This window comes from Schistocerca americana, chromosome 9, assembly GCF_021461395.2.
Source record: "Schistocerca americana isolate TAMUIC-IGC-003095 chromosome 9, iqSchAmer2.1, whole genome shotgun sequence".
Classification (NCBI taxonomy): Eukaryota; Metazoa; Arthropoda; class Insecta; order Orthoptera; family Acrididae; genus Schistocerca; species Schistocerca americana.
The window spans coordinates 9,634,426-9,660,596 of record NC_060127.1 but is presented as its reverse complement, the minus strand read 5'-3'; the positions used below and the strand labels follow the sequence as shown (position 1 = coordinate 9,660,596).

Genomic DNA, 26,171 nt, shown 5'->3' with positions numbered 1-26,171 from the left:
TCTGCATGCTTGCCCTTGCAGACTTTGCTCAGTGGGGAATGGACAATTACCTTCATGAAACTTCCTGGCAGATTAAAACTGTGTGCCGGACCGAGACTCAAATTTGGGACTGTTGCCTTTCACGGGCAAGTGCTCTACCAGGCTGTGGCAAAGCCGTGTCTCTGCAGTATCTTTTCTTCCAGGAATGCTAGTTCTGCAAGATTTGCAGGAGATCTGTGAAGTTTGGAATGTAGGAGATGAGGTACTGGCGGAAGTAGAGCTGTGAGGATGGGGTGTGAGTCATGCTTTGGTAGCTCAGATGGTAGAGCACTTGCCTGCGAAAGGCAACAGTCCCGAGTTCGAGTCGTGGTCTGGCACGCAGTTTTAATCTGCTAGGAAATTTCATATCAGCGCACACTCTACTGCAGAGTGAAAATTTCATTCTGGAATTACTGTCATGGTAACAACTGCTATTCTATCTGGATCAGTTTGCCTGACGGAATACCTGAAAGGAAGCTGCTAAAATGGTTGCCCAGAGAGGCTAACTGGATGCATTACAGGCAGTTCACTGTTTTCGAACTGTCCGATAGTGTCCAGGATGAGTGGGTCACATTACAGCCGTGATTGACCATGCCGCTGATGCATCCATCCCACAGTCAATGGGAATACATATGAGAAGAATAATTTGGGAAAGTAAGCAGAGGTCTCGGCAACAGCAGGTCCAAATCCACAAGTAAAGTATACGAAGCCATCAGGAGGATCTCAGGGCATATCTTACAATCTCCAGTAGCAGCTGTATGAGAGCAGGGGTCTTTCCTAAGACTGCTGAGAGACATTGCTCAGACAATGGCTGAATCGTATAAGTCCGTTACAACTGATTATAGCTAGGATCCAGCTTTGTCACTCTCAGGAGACATAGGAGAAAGATGATTTTGAATTTCCATTTCACCAACAGGGAGGAATACAACCAGCATTTCTCTCTGTGGGCATTGGATTCTGAATTGTCGGTAGCTCGTGACACTAGACCTGGACACAACCTAGATAATGTACAGTGTAGTGCAACAGTTGGACTGCAGTCGAAGGCTTCATCTCTTCAATGAAATTTGAATGATCGGAGACTTTCCCAACTCGTGGAAAGAATCTTATTTTAATCCAAAAATTAAAACCTGGGAAGGTCAGACAAACTCCAATAGTTATTGTTAACATTAGCCTGTCAAGTTGTATAAAAAAGACACTGGATCATACGTTCAGCTGATGCCCAGTGTGGGTTCTCAAAACCAGGTCCTTACTAAGTCACTCCTAGTTTAGGTTCAAGAGGTATAACTCCATACTCCTGACCCTGCCCAAAGCAGCAATTCAACAAGCTCTCCTCCATAATCCATGCGTTATCAGTGTCTTCTTCAGTTTGGAAAAGGCATATGATACTACATGGAAGGATAATATTTCATTGCAGCACTGTCAGTGGGGATTCTGTGGACATCAACTCGTGTTCATGTGGTCCTACATCTCTGACAGGTATTTTGGATGCAGGGTTGGAATTGTCATGTCTTGACTGTTTTAATCAGAATAGTGTACCTCAAGGCATTGTTTTAAGTATCACAGCACTTGCCATTGCAATAAATAGTATTACGTCCTCAGTGTGGTGCCCCGTACTGTGTTCCTTGTTCGTGGATGACTTCTCCATCTTGTGTGCGTTCACCAACCTTGCAATAGCTCCTTGGCAATTGCAATTGATGATCAGATGGTTGGAGAAACGGTCTTACACCACAGATTTTAAATTCTCCTCGGAGGAAACTGTTTGTGTTGATTTTAATTGCTCCCACTCTTTTTAATTCACTCATTTTGAAAGTGGAGGATTGAGTCCTCAGTTTTGAGAAAAATGTGAAATATCTGGGCCTCACTTTTGATGAGAAGCTTCACATGACTACCACAGCTGAAAGAACTGAAACTGAGATCTCTCAAAGCCTTAAACGTCCTTCAGTGCATCAGTCATAGGTCTTGGGGAGGCAACAGGGTGTGTATGCTCCAACTTTATAAGGCCTTTGTGTGATCCCAGCTTGAATACAGATGTCAGGTTTATGGATCAGCAAGGCCTTCATACCTCAAAACACTGGATGCAATTCACCGGGAGGGTATTAGGCTGTCAGCAGGAGCCTATTGCTAGAGTCCTGTTGCTAGCATGTGTGCAGAGGCCCGTGAGCCTTCGCTCTCTATTTGACGTTTTCTTCTCGTGGTACTCAAAGCATATAGGGCTTTATCTGTTCCTACTTGCTAACAGTCATCACTAGAACAGTTGGTCCGTGAGGTTGTTTGGGATCCATCATGTGAGAGAGAGCCTTGAATTATTACAGGTGGGGGGGAATTAACGTCCAAAGCCAGGGGTGGAGTAGGGCATTCCCTGGCTACTAATGAGGCTCAGATTACTTTCGGAACTAACTGCTTACAGGAAGTATGATACCCCAAACTATATTTTCAAAATTAAATATAATGATATTTTACATTACCACCCACGTTTTATTACTGTTTACATTGGTGGGTCTAAGCAGGGAGGTTTTATCGATTGCTCTGTCTTGTTCCCCAACACTGTCCCCAGGGTAGGGCTCCCAGAGCAGTTTTCAGTGCATTGCACAGAACTGTTTGCTATCCTGAGGGCAGTGGAGCAGATGAGATGGCATCATGATGAGAAATTCCTCATCTGCTCAGACTCTCAAAGTGCCCTCCTTGCTGTTGGTCATATGTGTCCAGCAGATCGGATGGTGCAAGATGCCCCCCTTCTCTTGCACAGGCAGTACAAGGAAATAATTCTCTGCTGGATTCTAGGACACACATGGATGCAGGGAAATGAATATTTTGATGCAGCTGTTGAGGAGACTTGTTCCCTTCCACCTTCCACTTGCTGTTCAGTCCCCGTAGAGGCTGTCACTTCATTTGTGCCCAAGAAGACAGTGTGTTGGTGGGAGGCTCTGTGGCTGGAACTGAGGAATAATAAATTATGTTCTGCAAAATCTGCAGTGCGACTGTGGCTTACCTCCTTCCACTCACAATGAGCTGAAGAAGTCGCCCTTATTTCCTGTTGACACAGGGCTTCCTCTTACATGACACGGAGCACTCAGTGTGCCACAGATGTGTGACACAGCTGTCAGTAAGACATATTTTAATTGAATGTGTTTTATATGATGCTAATGGCCTTGCCGCAGTGGTAACACCGGTTACCGTCAGATCACCGAAGTTAAGGGCTGTCGGGCAGGGCTAGCACTTGCATGGGTGACCATCCGGCCTGCCGAGCACTGTTGGCAAGTGGGCTCCACTCAGCCCTTGTGAGGCAAACTGAGGAGTGACTTGATTGAGAAGTAGCGGCTTCAGTCTCATAAACTGACATCCAGCTGGGAGAGCGGTGCGCTGACCACATGCCTCTCCGTATCCGCATCCAGTGATGTCTGTGGGCTGAGGATGACACGGCAGCCGGTTGGTACTGTTGGGCCTCCATGGCCTGTTCTGGCAGAGTTTTGTTTAGTTTAACTTAGTTTAGTGTTTTATATGATGACCTGACAGATGATCTGGGTCTCCCATAGGATTAACTGATAAGGTGAGTGTGGTTCGAATTTTAAGATTTTGTGTGATGTCCACTCTTCTTCCCAAAATAGTGGGTGTGAGATTTGCATGTGTCACAGAGTGACTTGGTCATCCATAATTTCCAAGTAGTCATGCAGCCATCTGGCCCCTTTTAAAATGTGTTTGTACTGGTATCTTATTCCTGATTTTATCTGGCTATTGAGCTGTGTTCCATAGGAATTTCATTAGGGCTTTTCTGTTGCTCATCTTGTCATGGTTGCCTTTCAGTTGTTGTGGGAGACTGCAACATAGTTTCCAGATTTATTTTTTTGTCTAATAGATTTTCACCATGCATTTCTGTGTACGAGGGCTGTCCAGAAAGTAATATACGTTTTGGTCAGCTGTGATGGTGGACGGGGCTACAGCCACCACCTCGGTGCCGTAATGGTCTTACACTCAGTACACATCCAATCTGTGTCTCTGCTACTTCTTTTTCTGTGACGTGTTGAAATGCGCTGTGCAGTAGAAAATCCTGCCATTTCTGAGGTGCATTCTGCGATTAGGTTTTGTTGGCAAAAAACTGCAAGCTAGTTATCAACCACTGGCAAAGTTAAGGCGGACAATACAAAACAAGCATCTGGCAAAACTTAGCACAAATTTTCATGACAACACCCATCCACACTCGACTGATTGTACAGGAGAGCTCCTACAGCGTTTTGGGTGGGAGGTGTTTGATGATCCACCATACAGCCCAGATTTGCTGCCAAGCAACTAACACCTCTTCCCAGAAATGAAGGCACTGCTTGCTACATGACACTTTGATACTGATGCTGAACTGCAAGACGGTATAAAGCAGTAATTGCAATCACAGGTGGTAGATTTCAGCAGAGACAATATTGAAAAACTTGCACCATGGTATGATTAAAACTTCTTGAATTTGAATGGCGATTTTGTAGAACAGCTGAAGAGTGCACCTTTAAGGAGAGTTGGAACATCCTATTCAGACAATGTTAATCTTAGTGACTTGGCTTCCCTGTATTTCAGGAACCGCTGTAGCCATTGACATGAAACTTTTACGGGACATTAAACTGTATGTTCTGAGTCTACTGAAGTACAAGAATTGCATTTCAGCCACTGCTTTCGGAAATACAGTGTTTTCATTACACAGTTAAAATTTTGTGTACTTTTGTGTATGTTATCCTAAATAATTTTATTTATACATCACAGTATGTTCTTCTTTTAGTTCAGTAGACTCAGGATATGTATGTTATTACTCCCTGAAAACTTGAATGCTCTTCTGGAAGTGGTTTCTGAGATTTAGGGAAAAATGCAACAGAAAATGTAAGTTTTCTGGAACAGCTTCTAAAGTTTCAAAAGACTGTAACTCATTTAATATGTGCTTAATTTTTTATTTTTAGTCACTCAGAAGCACCCTGCACCAACTGCATATCATCCTCTTTTTCCAAGATTTTTCTTCTTTCTGGTCTCCTTAGTGACCAACTGTGCTGCATACTCTGCTTTATCAATGTGAACCTTGTCCATCCATTAAAGTTCTCTGATGCAGTTTGCTCCAGGATTAATTCCCATATGTTGTAACACTTTCACCCTACCAATGTTGCCATCATTAAAAGCGATAACAGCATCACTTAACCGCCCCCCCCCCCCCCCCCCCCACTTTAGTGTCTTCATTCCAACAAAAACATTTTTTGGTAAGCGAGTCCATAAAAGATTATTGAAGGACTCATTGGGATTTTGAGTCTGACCATGCAGACACTTCTTCAGTAATTCAGGATTTGCAAGGTATCTATAAATAGATTTTATGATATCCATGACTGCTGCTGGGATGGACTGTTAGTGGCTGTGTGAACTGTTTGAGTACTGGGCATTGCGGTAATTGCACCATGAATCAGGCCCAGGAGGGCAAAGGTAGTGTACTGGTTTTTCATCAGTTGGCAGTCTGTGGAAGAAGGTAGCGCATACCCCCTGCTTCATTTTCAACAAATCCTTAGTAATATTTCTAATGGTCATCCCATAATACTGCTGTAGTTCGTCAATCATTTTGTCTGTCAGCCTGCGTCTTATGGTTTTCCATCAGACAGTTTCTTGTCTCTCGAATTTTGTTTCAACTTCCTCAACCTGGTGCCCATACTCTTCTGGACATGACCTTTTAGACTCAGCAATCCACAAAAAAATCATGGATTTTATTACATCTTGAAGTAATGCACATAACAATTTTAACATTTTCAACCGGTGTAGATTATATTTAGAAAAATAAAATAAAATACTTCCCATGTGAGTTTATAAGTGATACATTGCAAATTTTAAGATGAGATAAAAAACGGAAATTTTAGATTTTTTTTTTCTTTCTAAATCCCCTTAAAGTGTAGATAATAAAATTGCATTTTTCCATATTATTAATTTTTTTATTTAAAAACTTTTGGATAGTCCTCATATCATTGTGCAAGGGTGCTGATAACCTGGCCGTTCACTGTGCCCACACACAGATCGTCATCAGCTAGCATTCGTACACTCTTGGAACCTATATTTTAGTCGCAGTCCTTATGATGTTCCAGTATTGCAGATTTTGTAGTATGCATTAAACACATTTGTATTCGTCCTCTTCTTTCATAAATTCATTTACCGTCCCTTCAGTTTGGTTGTGTACACTTTGTCGCAATCACGCTGCAGTGTCGAGGTGATTGGGTGGGTCCATTTTGTTTCAGAGAAAGTCCTCTACTTCATTTTGACTGAAACATGTGGAATTCATACAATTCTGTAGCCTACTGACCTAGAAGATTTCACCTTCGATGTAAGTGAATCACAATATGCTGAAATCTGTGGACTGAAGTACATATGGTTTACATATTGTTTAAAATACCGGAGGGAAGAATCTGACTCCTGATAACTTGCTAACTTAGGTGCTTCCTGTTGTAAGTATAAAATCAGGGTGTATACGTCCCAGGACAACTCCGATAACTTTTTAGAATTCTGGGAATTTTTATTACTTTAGTTTTCAGTTTAATTTATGTAATTTTGACTGGTAAGAACTGATACCCTAACAAAGAATTTTACTTTAGCCTGTTACTGCAGCAATAAAACAGAACTGAGAGAATCACACCAAAATAAAATTTTAGTTGGAAAGCAAATGTGCCATTTACAAGCAGCAAAATGCACCAGAGGCTTTAGGGCAAAGACAGTGCAATACTTCATAACAATCAACTGCTTTTGATGTGTGTGACACCACAACTATTTACATTTCTAAAGGGCACCAGATTGCAGCGATCCGTGCTGTGGGTGACCAATAGCTTCATAGATGCTCATGTTTAGGCAAATCTCAGCAAAGGTTACCAACTACTGGTCACGTGAAAATCCCAGGCAGTCTGATGAATCACATGCAATTTGTGCACACTCTTTCACTGTTTGGCTGGTTAGCAGCAACATGTGGCAACATGGTTGTGACTTGTTTATTTCTTTATAAGCAAGGTTGAGCAGTTTTGTTTTGCTTTGCCCACATTGAGTAAGAAATATATGTTAGAATTTAAAGTTATCCAGGGATGACAAAGAACTAATACAAATACACCCTCCAGTGTTGCAGCCATTAGCATTTTGAAGCTAGTGCTATAGAGTTAGAATTGATGGGAAGTTCATAATCGCGATTCAGTGGACTCCCTCTTACAATTTTGAGTGGTTTATGATATTATTATACTATTATTAAAGTTTTAACTTCCAAACAGAATCACATATGTATCCACTTTAATGTTAAAAGGACATTTTAATTTAAATGTTCCAGGTAAACTACAATTGTACAATTATACTCAAATTCCTCATTGTTTCATGTAATCTAACTCTCCTTCATACAGTTTATAACATTCAGGACTAATAAATGTGAAACGAATTGTATTGGCACATTGAAAGATGTAGACAACTCATTTGGCGTCAGTGGAAAATGTAATGTATTTTATAAGGTAACCTACAGTTTGCAAAAAAGTGTTTATAAAAAAGTTTAATAATTTATAATTCTCATTTATTTTAAATTTATGTTTTGTGAGTATTCTTGGCAATAAAGAAACTAGCTGCAACTGCTGCTTAACATAGCAGTTCATTTTCTATAGCAGAATGTCTCGATACAGTGAGTTCATAATACTGATTGAAATCGCTTGGCAAGTCACTTATGTGTAGGGTGAGTGAACAATTACAGGCAATATCACATTCGATGGATCGTTGTAATCCATTGCTTGTTTGTGGGGCCCTTAACAGATTGGGGAAAATATTGTGAATGCTTGTTTGAGAAGCATTACTTTCACAGTAAATTTCCTTTTATGCAAGATGAATTATGTTAAGTGCAAGAGTGGTGCATGAATTTCTTAAATTATGGATCATTTGACTCTCATTCGGAACTTAACACTTTGAGGACCAGCCACATAGAAAAATTTCAGACCTAAAAGACCAGCCATTTATGCCTTTATGTAAAATTTTACTGCCACATTATTTCACAAATCTTAAAGAGTAACACACACTAAAAAAAACTAATATTATATATGAAAGCTTAGCTTTTCTTGTATCTATATCTGCTGTCATTGGTAGACTAGATCACCTGACATAAGCTATGACTGACTGACAAAAGTGCCTCACAATCTCGATTTCAGTGCTTCAGAAGCTACTGTGCTGTATTTGGTGGTGTTCATATTTGTACTTTCGTAGTATACTGTCTGTCTTGCGCGACGTCTCCACCGCCTTCTATACGGCATGTTGGCAGCGTTCAATGCAGTTGCGTGTGCGACAGCAGCAGCGCGAATGGCGCAAACGCGCTTATCGCTCGCTTATATAACACGGTCTGCAGAGAGAGACAGCGTCCATTCTGTTATCTTATGTAAACATTCAGGCCTCTCTACACAAACTCCTTTCCCTTTACACCAAATAAATACACTTTCATTTACATTAATTTTACATCTTTTACGAGTATACAGGACAAAGGGTGATGGGGACATATATGCTGATTTGCCAAAGTCTTTATTAGCATTTTCTGTAACATGATATGTTTTGTACGCAATGATGTCTCTGTCGACGAAGCTTTCCAGACCGGACACTTTTGACACACCAGATCCTCCACGTACAATTGCTACTGTTAACCAGCCATTACCATGTGAAAATGTGTCATTCAAATCAATGCTGAAATTCAGTCTGCAACCACAAAACACTGCTAGCGCGCGCGACACAGCGGCGGCGCTTGGCAGCGAGCACGGCCCTTAAAATTACTAGGGCCGTGCCGCGGAGTTTGCCATGTAGTTATAATATGGAGATAACACGGGCGGCGCATCCCACCGCCGCGGAGTCTGTAGAGAGGCCTGAATGTTTACATAAGATAACAGAACGGACGCTGTCTCTCTCTGCAGACCGTGTTATATAAGCGAGCGATAAGCGTGTTTGCGCCATTTGCGCTGCTGCTGTCGCACACGCAACTGCATTGAACGCTGCCAACATGCCATATAGAAGGCGGTGGAGACGTCGCGCAAGACAGACAGTATATAAGACCATTGAAGACGTCGAACTTCAAACAGCCGCCGCCGACAAGAAGAAGAATACAATTAAATCTGTCGCCGCACACTCATTACTAGATGGACCTTCTGTGTGTTGTGGTTGCAGACTGAATTTCAGCATTGATTTGAATGACACATTTTCACATGGTAATGGCTGGTTAACAGTAGCAATTGTACGTGGAGGATCTGGTGTGTCAAACGTGTCCGGTCTGGAAAGCTTCGTCGACAGAGACATCATTGCGTACAAGACATAGCATGTTACAGAAAATGCTAATAAAGACTTTGGCAAATCAGCATATATGTCCCCATCACCCTTTGTCCTGTATACTCATAAAAGATGTAAAATTAATGTAACGTGTTGCCACATGTTGAAGACCTTTCCAAAACATTGATTTTTTCCTGGGTTTTGTTTCCTGAAGTGCCACGAAGTTCTACGCTGCTGTATGAAACCTTTACCATTCAGAGAACTGCTAAGTTTTTCACCTCTGAGGGAAAGTATTTTTGTCGCTTAACACGGAAAAAAGTGTATTTTTAACCAGGAAAAACCTTTTTTCCCCCACATATACACCCTGAAAATATAGGTATGAAAAGTTGTCTGCAGAAATCAGGCTGAGGGCAACAAAGGGAAGTCTGTATGTTGGACAAGGACTACAACAAAGGAGAAATTTAGAAAGGGAAATTAAATTCAAGGGGAATAAATAAAAGCTTTGTAGTAGCGAATGCCATTGCAATTGTCAGGCATAGCAAAGGACTTGGGACAGCAGTTGAACGGAATGGGTAGGAGCTTTTGAAATGTGATGCTACAGACGAATGCTAAAGGTAGACAGGTATAACGAGTAACTATTGAGGAGATAATGAATGGAATTTTGTAGAAGAAAGATTTATGGCAGATCTGAACCAAAAGTCGAGGGATCTGTTGATAGGACACATCCTGAGATATCGAGGAATCTACAGTTTGGTATTGGACAGACCTAGGCATGAATGCAATAGTGAGGCTCAAATGTACGTATGTTGCGTAGTTGAAGGGAGAGCTGCATCAAATCTGTCTTTGGGCTGAAGGCCCCAACAACAGGTTCAGTTAAAGTGTACAATTAGGCTGCTGATATCCCATTTAAGTTTTAAGTACTGCAGGTTATTCAGTGCAGAGAAACTGAACTATCTCTTGAATGTACGAGCACCATAAGTCGCGTTTGTGCCAGCAGATTTTGTAATAATGAAACTGCTCTCCCTGCAATGTGTGTGGTGAGACTGCGGCTGTTAACCTACCACCTAATTGGCCACGTGCGTACCCATGCCATCCCTCCTTACAGACAGGAAGTGGTCAGCCATGCCTTGTGCCCCACTTGACATTGTGTGGCTAGTGCAGTAGCTTACCGGAGCACCCCGGAACTAGTCGGAGGTGTGCAGTTCTTGCACGTTAATGCTCCACAATTTGGTCCTGTGCAAGACTTTCCTGTAAACCATGAATTAACTTTTACTGTTTGAGATTGTTTAGTGAACTGGTACAAATCCAGCCACAACATTGTTCTTCGTTTGGTTACTTGAAAGTTTTTGTAGCACTAGTTCTGCAGTGCTGCTGTAATACTTACTATGTCAAGTAGGATGAAACTAAAGTGTAACTTTCAGTAAGCCACAAATTATTTTGCAGTTTTGTGATAAAACTTTGTAGGATTCTTTTTTATGCTAATCCTTAGTTCTTTTCCCTATGACTTACCCGTCCAGTCTGAGGTCCTTATTTTCAGGATTTAGTAAATTTTGTTGTTTGAGTCTGTGGCCGGATTCCCTTCCTGATGTCACAGTCGTAAAAGAACCTACGGGAGGAGAGTTGCATGTGCATCTGCTCGTGAGTTGTGTAAACTCTGTCCTGTGTTATCATATTTTAGCTGTTGCGTACCGTATTCTCAGAGATGAAATCTGGGACAGACCTGGCACTCGCCTGAAAGAATGTGGAAAGTATTGCCTGACACCCCAACTTGACTGGGCTTCCAATGAAAATTGGTGCCCATTTTGTTCGCTTCAACTGTGTTATGTTCCTCTATATTCATACCTCCGTAACTGAATAATTATTTTTGCCGACTGTCGAATTGAGCACAGCTGGTAATTTATCGACACTCATTTATTTTCAGGAACACGATGCAAGCGGTGAGAGTCGAGCAGGTGGCCTTGGGACGGTTTCACCCTGCATCACGTCATCACCAGCACCATTTGAGTGATTTCAAGAAAAGAAGAAAAATGCCACAGCCAATGGGTACGTATTTTGTCAGCATTTGACTCTAAAATATATAGTTATTTTCAAAGTTCTGTGTCATTTAAATTAAACGTATGATGGGAGTTATTGTTCATTATTACAAAAAGCTTCATCTCTCAACATCTGCATTTGCATCCATACTCTGCAAAACACTGTGAAGTGTACGGCAGAGGGTACTCCCATTGTGCCCCGTATTACGGTTTCTCCCCATCCCACTTCTATGCAGACGGAATGTGGGGGAAGAGCTGAAATGCCCCTGTGGAGGCTATAGTTTGCAATTTCTCCATGGGTGGTCCATAGGGGTCTGTAGAATATTTCTAAATTCCTCGCTTGATATTGTTTTCCGAAACGCTGTGAGTAGGCTTTCACGGTACAGTTGCCTGTTCAGGTTTTTCGGCGTTCATGCATTGCTCTTTAGGGTTTGAACAAACATTTGACTGTTCTTGCTCTCTTTCTCTGTATTCCTTATGTATCTCCAGTCACTGCTATATGGTACATGTCCCACACGTGTGGTGCATTGCCCTTTTTCATACTGCTCAGTGCTGATTGCACTTGTGGTCACATAGGGAGGTCGTAAAGGGTCGGACTGACTTTTTGAAACAACCTGTTCTTGTGTAGGTTAGGGTCACAGGTATCATATCCTGCAGCCATATACTCTGGTGGCTCCTCATTTCTGAGTGCACAGCATAAAAGAATTTCAAACACTAGAAAATCCAGGATAGAATAATGACAATATTATGAAAAGAATTCTCACACACATGCGATCACTGTGTCTGGCTACAGAGGTCGGACTGCATACAGCATCTCAGCATCTGCACTTAAATAGAGAAGCATTCTGTGTGTGATGAGGGTAAGGAGGAGGCTGGGAGATGGAAGGGGAGGCATAGCATGGCAGCGGTGGTGGAAGGTGTAGTGCTGCTCATGGGCGTGTGCAGGGACGTGGTGGGAAGAGGGTAGGGCTCATAGATGCACTTGTCAGGATTGAGGGGGGAAGGGTGGGGTGGCCAGGAGAGAAGTTAAGGAGAGGAAAAAAGAGTAGTGGGTGTGTTGGTAGAATAGAAGGCTGTGTAGTGCTACGGTGGGAACAGGGAAAGGGGTTAGGTGCAGGAAGGCTAGGGACTCGGGAAGTTTGAGGCCAGGGGAGTTACAGGAATGTAAGATACGTCGTAGAGAGAGTTCCCACGTGCCGAATTCAGAAAAGCTGATGTCGTTAGGAAGGATCTAGGCGACGCACGCTGTGAGGCAGTTAGGAAATGAAGCACATGGTGTTGGGCGGCATTGTTCAGCAACTGTGTGGTCTATCTGGCTGATGGCTACAGTTTATTGGTGACCATTCGTGCGGCTGGACTGCTTGTCGGTTGTTGTGCCCACGTAGAAACCAGCACAGTGGTTGCAGCTTAGTTTGTAGATCACGTGATTGCTTTCATAGGTAGCCCTGCCTTTGATGGCATAGGTGGTGCCTGTGATTGGAGTAGGTGGTGGTGGGAGGATGTGTGGGGCAGGTCTTGTATCTAGGTCTTTTGCAAGGGTATGAGCAATGAAGCAAGGATTTGGGAGTTACGGTGGAGTAGGAACGAAAAAGGATATTGTGTTGGTTCAGTGGGTGGTGGAGTATCGCTGAGGGAGGGGTGGGAAGGATAGTGGTAGGATATATGTCATTTCAGGACATGATGAGAGGTAGTCAAAACCCAGGTGGAGAATATGATTCAGTTGCTCCAGCCCCAGATGGTACTGAGTCACTTGGCGAGTGCTCCTCTGTGGCATGACAGTGGGTTTGTGAGAGGGGGTAGGTAACTGGAGAGACAAGGCACAGGATGTATGTTTCCGTGAAAGGTTCGGATGACAATTTCGGCACGTGGAGGCCTCAGTGGTACCCTCGGTGTATTTGAAGAGGAACTGCTTGCCACTACAGCTGCGACTGCCACGAGTAACTAGGCTGCATGAAAGGGACTTCTTAGTACGGAATGGGTGGCAGCTGTCAAACTGGAGGTATTGCTGATAGTTGGTGGATTTGATATCGACAGAGGTACTGATATAGCCATCCGTATGGTGGACGTCAACATCAGGGAAGGTGGCTTGTTGGGTTGAAGAGGAGCTAGGTGAAGTGAATGTTGACGAAGGTGTTGAGGTTCTGGAAGAATACGGGGTAGTGTACTCACACCCTCATTCCAGATTACAAAGGTATCATCAGTGGATCTGAACCAGGTGAGGGGTTTCTGGTTCTGGGTGGTTAGGAAGGATTCCTAGATGATCCATGAATAGGTTGGCCATTGCAGGTGCCCTTTGCACTACCACAGATTTTTTGTGGGTGATCCCTTCAAAGGAGATATAATCATGGGTGAAGATATAGTTAGTCATGATGATCAGGGAGGAGGTTATAGGTTTGGAATCAGTTGGGCATTGGGAAACGTAGAGCTAAAAAGTGCAAGGCCATAGTAATTGGGGATGTTATTGTAGAGGGAGAGGGCATCAGTAGTGACAAGCAAGGTGCCACATGGTAAATGAATAGTGACTGTGGGGGAAATAGTTTGTCTCTCTTAGATAGGAGGCTGAGGATGTTGGTTCATGAGAGCAGAAATTCTCTCAGTGGAGGCACAGTGACCTGCCACAATGGGACATCTTGTGTGGCTGGGTTTTTGTACTCTAGAAAGCATGTGGAAGGTAGGAGTGTGGTGGGGGTGAGGGGAGAGAGAGAGACTCTAGGGAGAGGTTCTGTCCAAGAATTTTATAGAGAGACTGGGGATCCTACTGGGTTTCGAGAATGGATTCACTGTGGCAGGGTTTGTAGGTGTATGGGTGTGACTGCTGGCACAGTCCTACTGCCAAGTAATCTTTGCAGTTCAAAACAACAGTGGTGAGACTGTGTCAGCAGGTAAGATTATAAGGTCGGGATCAGTTTTTAGGTGTTGTAGTGCGGTTATTTCCATGGATATAAGCTTGGTTTACATATTGAGGGATTCGGGGAATGATTGTGAGGTGAGTTTCGATGTTATGGAATTCTGGAAAATTAGCAGGGGGTGATTTGGGTGCAATGGGGATGGATCACAGTTGGATGGAGGAGTGAACAGAGTCAGGCAGGGTACAACTTTGCTCTTTGATTGAGTCTGATTGGTGGGGTTGGTGGTGAAAAAGTGTTTCCACTGTAGGGACTGGGAGAAGGAGAAAATATCTTTAGCAAGTCCTGCATGACAGAATTTGGGATTGGGGCAAAAGTTGAGGCGTTTGAAAAGGACTGATGCTTATGGAGGGCTAAGGCTTTTGGAAGAAAGGTTCGTGATTTTGTTTTGGGTCTGTTTAGGTTCTGGGAGTTTTTGAAGGTGGGGTAAATGTAGTTGGCCTGTGAGGCAGGGTTTGTCAGCTGTGATGGGACATGTTGCAATGGTGATGGATAGTTGTAGCCCTAGGCAGCAGGAGGAGGTGAAGAGGTTGTAGAGTTTTTTGAGGTGCCATTGTGCATGCTGCTCTAGTTCCTGAAAGGCAAGGCTTTTGGTGAGAGAGATGGGATGCAGGAATTTGGGATTGCAGAGCAGGAGAATTTTATGGTTGGGTAGGAGGTACTGCCAGGAGATTTGGACCTGAGTGACGTAGTTTTGCAGGACTAAGTTGGCGAGGGTTAAGGACTGGCAGAATTTGAACAGATGGAGATCATTGTGGAAGGAGGGGTTGCAGCTAGAGATGGCTAATTTGGTCAGGCCATTTTCAGCAGAGGGTTCGATGAGCCAGGTAACAATGCAGAAGCAGTATGTGGGACTGGGTTCTAGTTAGAGATAAGAAGCTCATGCTGGGACAAATAGAAGCGAAGATTCGTAGTTATTTTTCCCACATCCTGTACTTCTCTCTTATTTACCGTTAAAATTTTACAGATCTGAATTGTGAACTGGATTTTGATATGTGCATCTGTATTGAGTAATAGATTTGCTGATTTACAAATATTTATTTTCCTAATTATGTGATTTCAGTTGAATTAACAATATGTTGTTAGAAATCACTAATAATTCATGAGTAAAGTTAAGTATTTCTCTTTTGAGTAATACTAATTCTGATATTTCTAACCTGTTCTCAGTTTTACAACGTCAAATACTTCAAATATAACTACTGTCTTTGTTTCTAAAGAATTAGGTCATTATAGTACCGTATGTTTACATTCCAGTGCTGGTTCCATTGTTTGATGAATAATACATACTATATTTCTTATACAAATTGGTCAGTTGCATTCTAAAGCCATTGTTTTCTTCATCAACTTCCGTGTATAAAATGGATAATTAACTGTAAATGCGTACACAAAGATCTGTGTGTGAAACAGTAAATTGTGATCGACACCCTATTCTCCTACATTGCAGTATGATACCTGGGATCCTAACCTTCACCACTGTATCGGTGGTTTCGAAAAGTCAGTCCCACCCCTTGGTCCCCATCTTCCCAGCCTAATTCTTTTCATTTTCTTTTCCTCAGTTGTTATCTGCCTCTTCACTGGGCGTCTTCTCCTCAGCTACCCAAATTTTATTTATATGTAGTAATTTCCCTGTCCTTCCCCATTCTCGTCCAAGCTGAGTGTGTACCTTGTTGCTGATGTGTGTGTCATGATAAATTCAACTCTAAATGTTTTAAAAGAATTAGTTTTTGAGGAGTAGTGTTTTGGAAATTTATTCACTTTTCAATTACTTGAGGATAACAACTTTATAACAGTGCTGGTGTGGGGGACGGATAGTTTGTCAGGATTTGTTCGAGTCTTCTGTGGGTGTTGCAGGGTTTCGGTGATAGTTCGGGAGACGAGTGTGGCGTTTGGGGAAGCTGCAGACAAACTGGTGGTAGTCGTTCAACAATTCTTTGTTAATTTACTCGGCTCAGACAGTCTTGTGAGTGCGTACTATTCTCTGGTTGGAGGGGTGTTCCCTTGTAATATTGCAGTGCCGAGACGGCCGACAGTAGCATATGGCGGGCAGTGTGCACGCACTGCTTGGGAGGCAGTGCTGAACTGGCTTCTCCAGTACTACACCAACACGGGCAGGTGAGCATGTCTTGTAGCTTCCTGTGGCGCGGAGCGGCAACTAGTGGTGGTGCCTGTGAGGATGTTGCGCTGCACCACCCTCCAGTCCCCAGGTGGTAGAGCACTTGCCCGCAAAAGGCAAAAGTCCCGAGTTAGAGTCTCGGTCCGGCACACAGTTTTAATCTGCCAGGAAGTTTCAGATCAGTGCACACTCCACTGCAGAGTGAATATTTCGTTCAAGATTTGCCCTTATTTGATGCAAATTTGATTGCATTGAATTGTAGGAAAACTGTACTGGTCTTGGAAGGATGATTGGTAACTGTAATAACAATGTAGTCAAAGCTGGCATTTTTAAGGCTTCTGCTAATAGTACTTGATAAAATATGAAGGAACAAATAACTAATACGTCCAACCACAACTAGCTATCTGCTTCAGAAAATGAACTGACCGATGTCCTTGAATGTCTTAAATCTGAACGAGTGGCATTTGTTCTCAAAAATTGCCGTGCAGTATGCGATCTAGAATTAAAATTTTCAGATGATTCATTTTAAATGTGTCAGATTTTGTAAAATGTTGTGAGTGAGTGTCTCTTCGGATCAAGGTAACCTTCCATTACTGAGCTATTTTAATACCACCATGCACCTGTATTTTAGTCATAAATCACACTGATTTGAATATGGAACCCAGGTCTCTCCAACAAACTTTCAGTATTGAGTTGACAATAACTTTCACCACGATTAAGTGAACGTTGTATTTATTCTACATAAGAATGAGTGCAAAACTAGACTAACCGATCTCCTCTTGAGCTCTTGATAGCTCAAGAACTCTTTGTTAAATAAGTGAGTATCGCTTCTCCAATAAAATCAATAACATAGTAATGTAATGGTTTCATTAAAAAGAATCATGGCTCACATTTATTCCCTGAGGCTTTTTCAAGGCTTGTGCAGTAGCTCAACTGTGTCTCAGTACTTGCTGACCTATTTTGTAAGGTGTGCGCACATTGCCAGAGCCACGGTGCCTCATTGTATTCCGGAGGAGATGATGGAACTTGTAAAATACCTATAATCGTCAATAATATTGAAATGACACTGGCTGGAAACCCGACACGTGTCTACTCATTTGTATAAAAAATGATAAGAATTTTTGCACTTCTAATGTAACAGTTAATGTGTTTGGTATGAAGGATGATTAAACTAAATTACAGAAACCACACTCGCAGTCATATTCAAAGTTATGTTGGCCCCAGGTTGGAACGTATTTCCGAAACACAACTAGTGTTGGTGTCGGATTCCCATTTTGGAGAAAGGGGAAAGGGGGGACTGGAGTCAGTTCCTTTTCATTTCTTCTTTCATTCATTTGTCATGTTCTGTGGATCCTGTCAAGAAGAACCAGCTTCAGGGATGTGGAATAAGTCAAAAATTATTTTAACAAAAGCTAAGAAAATCATGTAAGAGTAATTTGAAAAGTTCTTGGAATGAAATTTTAAGAAACTGGTTACCTCAGAGAACCTTTATTTTTTAAATGTAGTCTCCTTGTGCACTAATGCACTTGCTCCAGCGATGTTCCAATGCCTTGCTTGCATGCCGAACATTAGATTTCCCTGGCAAATCGGGCGACATTGACAACAATTCATAACTCAGGTAACGTATTTTTCTGTGGCAGTCACACTTCTGTGCAAGCACACATAATCATGATGAAAGATCGCTTTTCTCCTTGCTAAATCTAGTGTTTTTGTCCATGAGGTTAGTGGAGTATTGTTCTGTAATTGTTCGACAAGTTGGATGATAATTTCTTAGCAAAATCCCTTACACATTCCAGAAAACTGACACCACGGCCTTTCTGGCTGACTGTATTTTCCCTTGCTTTCTTTGGTGGTGGTGAATCAACATGTTTCCACTGCTTTGACTGTTGTTTTCTTTTCTCTTTGGGATATAGCAGTGAGCCGAAGTTTTATCTGTGGTCATAATCTGGTTCAAAAAAATAGTGTTAGCTGCTTTGAAAAGAGGTCCAACATTGTTCTGAGATTTCCATCCTGATGCGTTTCTGATCCTGCAATAAGAGTCATGGCACCAGTCTGTCACGTGAATCTCCCATATACAATTCTACTGTTAAAATGAAATACGCCCATTCAGATCAAATCCATACAGCTTCAGCAGTACCTCACGTTTAGTTGGGGATCCAATAATTCCTGGGGTATTGGCACATCTTAGCCAACCACTATGTAGATCATCATCTAAGCTGATCTGACAAAATTTAAACTTGTTTGCCCACTTGGCAGCAGTTGAATACGAATGTGCAAAGTCCCCCACTGCCTTCTGAAAACTGGGATGAATTTCTTTTGCTTCCGTACCTCTCTTTAAAAAGAAGGTGCTTGAATCCAGATTTTCTTTTTTTTTTTTTATTTATGTATTTTGCAACCCCTTTTCACAAATCACAATACAGGAATGACAGACATGCCTGCACCACAGATCTCTACCTAGAGCACTGATTCATCACATATTTCCTCATAAAAATATTGTTACACGGAAACCTCATTGCACTAAGAATGAATATGGTGATGATTCAGACTATCGTTGTAGCATCAAATTTGTGTTGCATGTTATCTGTAAATGCCATTCGTGCTTATTTCAACTAAATTTAATCACACAAAGTAAAAAGAAATATTCTGCTTGGGGAAAAAAATGGGGGGAAAAGGTGCTTTGTAAATTTCTGCCTGGAATCCTGCTTTGTCCCTTGTCAAACAACAGTACTACTACTTGTACAGTCATTGTTAATTAATATTTCACTATTGATGAAGTCTGTCTCGGCTTAACTTGTATTGTGTGGTGGCTCTAGCTGTTTACAGTATGTGTTGTCATTTGGCATTCGCTGTCTTTTGGTTCCCTGTTGACTTAGCACTACCCAGTGAGGGTCTGTTTCCAAATACAGCAATTTACATTTATTTGTGCCTTGAAACCTAAGGTCTATTCATTTATCGAAATATCAGCTTATAAAATCCTCCCCTATAATCCACTAATGCTGGTTAAATTCTGATCGTCACCCAGACGTATAGGCTCTGTAGGGAACGAGCTCACAAACTTTAACTGAGGGTAGGATCCTGTTTTGCCAGGCTCATTTGAGATCTGTGTTAGTCACAGTCCATGTCAAACATGGAATGGAGACTGGGTTAATTTTAAACAGTTTCACCCCATTTCCTCAAAAATTCCGTTGTGACAGTTATCTATTTCTCTAAAGACTGTGCACCACTAATACACTGACAGCCATTAATGTATTGCAAGTCGTAGTAGACAATTAATGTGGTAGAATTTTGTGGCCTGCTACCGAGTGCAAACAAACCCCTAAGAAGCTCTTCCACGCAATGCCTTCCTCGCTCACATACTACTGCACAACACTCGCCGCATGTTGGCTCTTGACGGTCCGGGTCAGTTGTCAAAGCGAGAAACAAATAATAAAGTACTGTTAAAGTCACAAAAATGTATATAGTTTAGAAAACTGTTAAACATTCCACATACATTGATACATTGTGCAATACGTAGATAATATTAAGAGATCTGAGGTACACACACATCTTACAAGCTGTTGTTAATGACTTTATCTGGGAACATTCCAGTACGTTATTTGAACATTTGATACACTGGGAGAAGCTCAAGTTTCAGAAAATGGCATATTTCTTGTGGTGTTTCAGAACTCGTGGGAGCTGGAGCGAGCCCCATTCCGGACAGCAACATCGGCAACACGATGTTGCGCAATATGGGCTGGGAGCCGGGCAAGGGTTTGGGGGCGCACAGCTCTGGCATAACAGAACCCGTGCCGGCCGCCATCAGGCCCAAGTACCAGGGACTCGGGCTCGGACACGCCTGCACGTCAAGTTAGTCGTGGAATCCACTCCACTCCACTCCGCACGTGTCGACCTCGCTCCACACTTTGTCATCCTGAACTTGTGTATGTGTGTGCGTGTGTGTCTCTGTGCAGTAATGGTGTTGTAGCCTGTGTACAGAAGTGCGCATATTTCATGCCGTACCATACGGTAGCGTAGCTCTGGTGTCCGTATCCCTTAGTGCCGTCTTATTGAAATGGATGACAATTTGCAATGGACATGAATTTTTCAGTGACTGACTAAAAGTGTTTTTCACCGAGATGGGTATTTATTGCAGCTCTCAGGGACCTTTTCTTGAACTCTGTAATTTCTGTGTACAGTAATATGTTGAACTAGGCTGAAGAAGTGAACTGCTACCATCTACAGTGGAAGTCTTATTGCCATCATTACTGTTGGTGCAAATTGTGAATGTGACCACAATGTGTATAATTATTATTTCAGTCCAGTGAACTGTATTCATAGCTGCTGTTGTATCTAAAATAATTTGTGTTAGTAATTTCAGCAATAACTATTGTACTTCACCCACCTTCCTCCACAGCTGTAAGCCATAAATTTGATCGTTATGAAATCTGGGAAGGTTGCAGAACATAGTTTGTGAACAGAAATTAAGTAACTACTCATATCTCAATAAAAGTCTTCTGGCTATATGACCACATTACGTTGTTCACATTGTAATATGGACAGAATTTTTTATTACTATTGCATATAGCTTGTGTTTTAAATTATGTCAAGCTGATGAAGGCCGACCGTATGCACAAAATGTTTTTGTTGAAGCTGTCAGTGGCCCTAGAAAGATGTGTCCCATAAGCAGCCGCTCAGTCCACCAAAAAGCAGCAGTCGACCATGCTGGGCCATGTGGAATAAGTAGATCAGTGAGGCCCATTATATGTTGCATAGTAAATCTAACCAGTGAAAAGGCATAAAAAGTCAATAAAAGCCCATAGAGAAACAGGTAAGTAAGTGACATACATTTATGAAATTTTTCATTGGAGCACAAGCATAGGAGAAGTGCCTTTTAAGCTGTGACCACAATTAAATAATTGATTAGAAAAGCATTGGTAAAGATACTAATTGGCAAACAAAGCCCACTTCCATATAAAAACAGTCTATTACTTCCTGTAATTAAGTAGCACAAAAGTAATGTCTAATCTCTAAAGACTTCAAAAGTTCATTTAGGTTGACTGGCTCATAAATCATATCAAGGTTTACAACACCTTTCCATAAGATTAATTATGTGGAATAAGAGACACACGAGTTATAGAAAAGACTCTACAGCAATACAAAAATCGTACTAGACCAAAATAATTGGAGATGTCATCAACCAAGATTACTAAATCGTTGCATTATACAGTAAATAGATCAAATTGTCTTGTCGGAAAAATGATATCTAAAATTGGTGGCATTAAGTTAACAAAATATCAGAACGTGGTTTGGAAATACCTGTGGCAATTGTAAATTTCCTTTTTATGTCGATGAACTTCCGTGATGCAGTATGCAATTCAGTATTTCACTATGCTGTGCTTTAAAACAACGAACAACTCATTGTAGATGCTTGTAGCTTGATGACACCATAGTGAACAGGACATGCTTCGGTAGGGATCAGGGATGTATCATTAAGTGCACAGCATGTTGTTGGAGCGCACCTGGCCTCCATCGAAGGAGTGGGCATTGTACATTGTTTGGGCAGCTTCGTGTTCTTTGACATTTCAAAAATAATCTACTCTCGCGGAATTCAGATGCATTATTTCTCTAATCTATAGCATACAAATATACTGGAGTGTAACATTGGATGGTTATGGTTATGTTGTGTCCCACTCTGTGTTCCATCTGTCAGCCGTTTGCAAGTGTGTCTGCTTTACCTTACAGGTAATTTGTGATCACCATTCTTGAAATTATTGCTTGCGTGGAGATGCTCTGCGTTGCCACTAGAGCATGCCGTGTGACTTCTCCTTTTGCAGTTGGAGTGTGCGTGCTGAAAGAGATCTTAGATCTGTTCAAGCTACTAAATCATGTAAACATTCTTGCGGCAACTCTGCTGTATGGTAATCGTAATTTCTCCATTGTACAATCACTTTTACTCTTACGGATGATGTACATCTTGCATAAATTGGTAGCTCACAATAGATCATAGCATGCACTGCTGTACTACTTTGACCATTTCAGGCAGAATGATATCTCTTGTGTATTCTTCATTTGTTTGGGTGTTTACGTTATCACCCTCACCCTTTTCTCTGTGACTTCCAAGTGATTACACCAAAACATAAGTGGGCCTCCACAGCAGCTAGATAAGTGCTTTCGCTGTCACAGCTCGTCAGTAAACAGAGATGACTTCTTTTGCATCCATGTGCGCATACAGCAAACCAGAGCATGTACAGTGGGATCTCCCGTACTTATGAACTACCTAATCAACATTATCAGTTTCCACGAACAGCTTTCGTCAGCCTTAGTGGTTAGAAGTGGAAAATGTTATTCCACAGAATCGCCATATTGCAACATAGATGCCCCACTGAGATGAAAGATGTCTCGTAACACAGCTTACTTGACTAATTACAATGTTGCATAACAGAAAAAAGAATATTCTCTAAGTAGCAATATGTTTCCCCTTCAGTATCAGAACTTAAAGCACCTTAAGACAAACCTATTTTTATTTTTGAAAATATTTATCAAATAATTCAGCTTGCTTAGATAAAAGATAGTTACAATCAATATACTTCGTTCAAAATTGGTATGTCTCTCTTTAGTTATTGTTGTTCACTGCATTTTATAATTTAGTAAATAACTTACCCACTTCACATTTTATTGCTTTGTTTATAAGAGACTTCTTTTTACACTATCATACAATTATCATACAATCGGAGTGTGGAATGCCAGATCCCTTAATTGGGCAGGTAGGTTAGAAAATTTAAAAAGGGAAATGGATAGGTTAAAGCTGGATATAGTGGGAATTAGTGAAGTTCGGTGGCAGGAGGAACAAGACTTTTGGTCAGGTGAATACAGGGTTATAAATTCAAAATCAAATAGGGGTAATGCAGGAGTAGGTTTAATAATGAATAAAACAATAGGAATGCGGGTAAGCTACTACAAACAGCACAGCGAGCGCATTGTTGTGGCCGAGATAGACACGAAGCACACGCCTACGACACTAGTACAAGTCTATATGCCAACTAGCTCTGCAGATGATGAAGAAATTGAAGAAATGTATGATGAAATCAAAGAAATTATTCAGATAGTGAAGGGAGACAAAAATTTAATAGTTATGGGTGACTGGAATTTTGTTGTAGGAAAAGGGAGAGAAGTAAACGTAGTACGTGAATATGGTTTGGGGGTAAGAAATGAAAGAGGAAGCCACCTGGTGGAATTTTGCACAGAGCACAACTTAATCATAGCTAACACTTGGTTCAAGAATCATAAAAGAAGGTTGTATACATGGAAGAAGCCTGGACATACTGACAGGTTTCAGATAGATTATATAATGGTAAGACAGAGATTTAGGAACCAGGTTTTAAATTGTAAGACATTTCCAGGGGCAGATGTGGACTCTGACCACAATCTATTGGTTATGAACTGTAGGTTAAAACTGAAGAAACTGCAAAAAGGTGGGAATTTCAGGAGATGAGAATGGATAAACTGAAAGACCCAGAGATTGTACAGAGTTTCAGCGAGAGCATAAGGGAACAATTGACAAGAATGGGGGAAAGAAATACAGTAGAAGAAGAATGAGCAGCCTTGAGGGATGAAGTAGTGAAGGCAGCAGAGAGTCAAGTAGGTAAAAAGATGAGGGCTAGTAGAAATCCTTGGGTGACAGAAGAAATATTGAATTTAATTGACGAAAGGAGAAAATATAAAAATGCAGTAAATGAAACAGGCAAAAAGGAATACAAACGCCTCAGAAATGAGATCGACAGGAAGTGCAAAATGGCTAAGCAGGCATGGCTAGAGGACAAATGTAAGGATTTAGAGGCTTATCTCACTAGGGGTATGATAGATACTGCTTACAGGAAAATTAAAGAGACCTTTGGAGAAAAGAGAACCACTTGTATGAATATCAAGAGTTCAGATGGAAACCCAGTTCTAAGCAAAGAACGGAAAGCAGAAAGGTGGAAGGAGTATATAGAGTGTATATACAAGGGCGATGTACTTGAGGGCAATGTTATAGAAATGGAAGAGGATGTAGATGAAGATGAAATGGGAGATACCATACTGCGTGAAGGGTTTGATAGAGCACTGAAAGACCTAAGTCAAAACAAGGCCCCGGGAGTAGACAACATTCCATTAGAACTACTGACAGCCTTGGGAAAGCCAGTCCTGACAAAACTCTACCATCTGGTGAGCAAAATGTATGAGACAGGCGAAATACCCTCAGACTTCAAGAAGAATATAATAATTCCAATCCCAAAGAAAGCAGGCGTTGACAGATGTGAAAATTACCGAACTATCAGTTTAATATTGCACAGCTGCAAAATACTAACGCGAATTATTTACAGATGAATGGAAAAACTGGTAGAAGCGGACCTCGGGGAAGATCAGTTTGGATTCCGTAGAAATGTTAGAACACGTGAGGCAATACTAACCTTCCGACTTATCTTAGAAGAAAGATTAAGAAAAGGCAAACCTACGTTTCTAGCATTTGTAGACTTAGAGAAAGCTTTTGACAATGTTGACTGGAATACTCTCTTTCAAATTCTGAAGGTGGCAGGGGTAAAATACAGGGTGCGAAAGGCTATTTACAATTTGTACAGAAACCAGATGGCAGTCATAAGAGTCGAGAGACATGAAAGGGAGGCAGTGGTTGGGAAGGGAGTGAGACAGGGTTGTAGCCTCTCCCCGATGTTGTTCAATCTGCATATTGAGCAAGCAATAAAGGAAACAAAAGAAAAATTCGGAGTAAGTATTAAAATCCATGGAGAAGAAATAAAAACTTTAAGGTTCGCCGATGATATTGTAATTCTGTCAGACAGAGCAAAGGACTTGGAAGAGCAGTTGAATGGAATGGACAGTGTCTTGAAAGGAGGATATAAGATGAACATCAACAAAAGCAAAACGAGAATAATGGAATGTAGTTGAATTAAATCGGGTGATGCTGAGGGAATTAGATTAGGAAATGAGACACTTAAAGTAGTAAAGGAGTTTTGCTATTTGGGGAGCAAAATAGCTGATGATGGTTGAAGTAGAGAGGATATAAAAGTGTAGACTGGCAATGGCAAGGGAAGTGTTTCTGAAGAAGAGAAATTTGTTAACATCGAGTATAGAATTTAAGTGTCAGGAGGTTGTTTCTGAAAGTATATGTATGGAGTGTAGCCATGTATGGAAATGAAACATGGACGATAACTAGTTTGGACAGGAAGAGAGTAGAAGCTTCCAAAATGTGGTGCTACAGAAGAATGCTGAAGATTAGATGGGTAGATCACATAACTAATGAGGAGGTACTGAATAGGATTGGGGAGAAGAGGAGTTTGTGGCACAACTTGACTAGAAGAAGGGATCGGTTGGTAGGACATGTTCTGAGGCATCAAGGGATCACCAATTTAGTATTGGAGGGCAGCGTGGAGGGTAAAAATCGTAGAGGGAGACCAAGTGATGAATACACTAAGCAGATTCAGAGGGATGTAGGCTGCAGTACGTACTGGGAGATGAAGCAGCTTGCACAGGATAGAGTGGCGTGGAGAGCTGCATCAAACCAGTCTCAGGACTGAAGACCACAACAACAACAACAACAACACAATTATTTTATATGTAAATTGTTTCCCTTTTGTAGATATGGACATGAAGCATATTTGTGATGTTTCCTCATACTATATCATGATTATCTTTCTTTTTTACTTTGTTTTCAAATCACTGATCACAACAACCTGGGTTTCTTAAAATTATTGAGACAGAAAAGGTTTTAAGTTCATCTTCACCATAAGGAGTTACATGCTGACATTCTAATCTGCAACCCTCTCCACAGTTTCAAATCGCAATTTTGTGGTAAGTCAATTACAAGTGGAAACA

At 41.5% G+C, this 26,171-nt stretch overlaps 1 protein-coding gene across 3 annotated transcripts in view; it reads left to right on the top strand.

Annotated features, from left to right (window-relative positions):
* The window catches only part of LOC124550907 (G patch domain-containing protein 2), a 142,640-nt gene extending 121,805 nt beyond the window's left edge, over positions 1–20,835 (top strand). For all 3 annotated transcript variants that reach the window (XM_047125695.1, XM_047125696.1, XM_047125693.1), the window contains 2 exons: positions 11,195–11,316; positions 19,989–20,835. In XM_047125695.1, coding sequence (XP_046981651.1) covers positions 11,195–11,316; positions 19,989–20,176 — 310 coding nt within the window. In that variant the 3' untranslated portion in view covers positions 20,177–20,835. The remainder of the gene's footprint in view (positions 1–11,194; positions 11,317–19,988) is intronic.
* Positions 20,836–26,171: the final 5,336 nt, after the last annotated feature.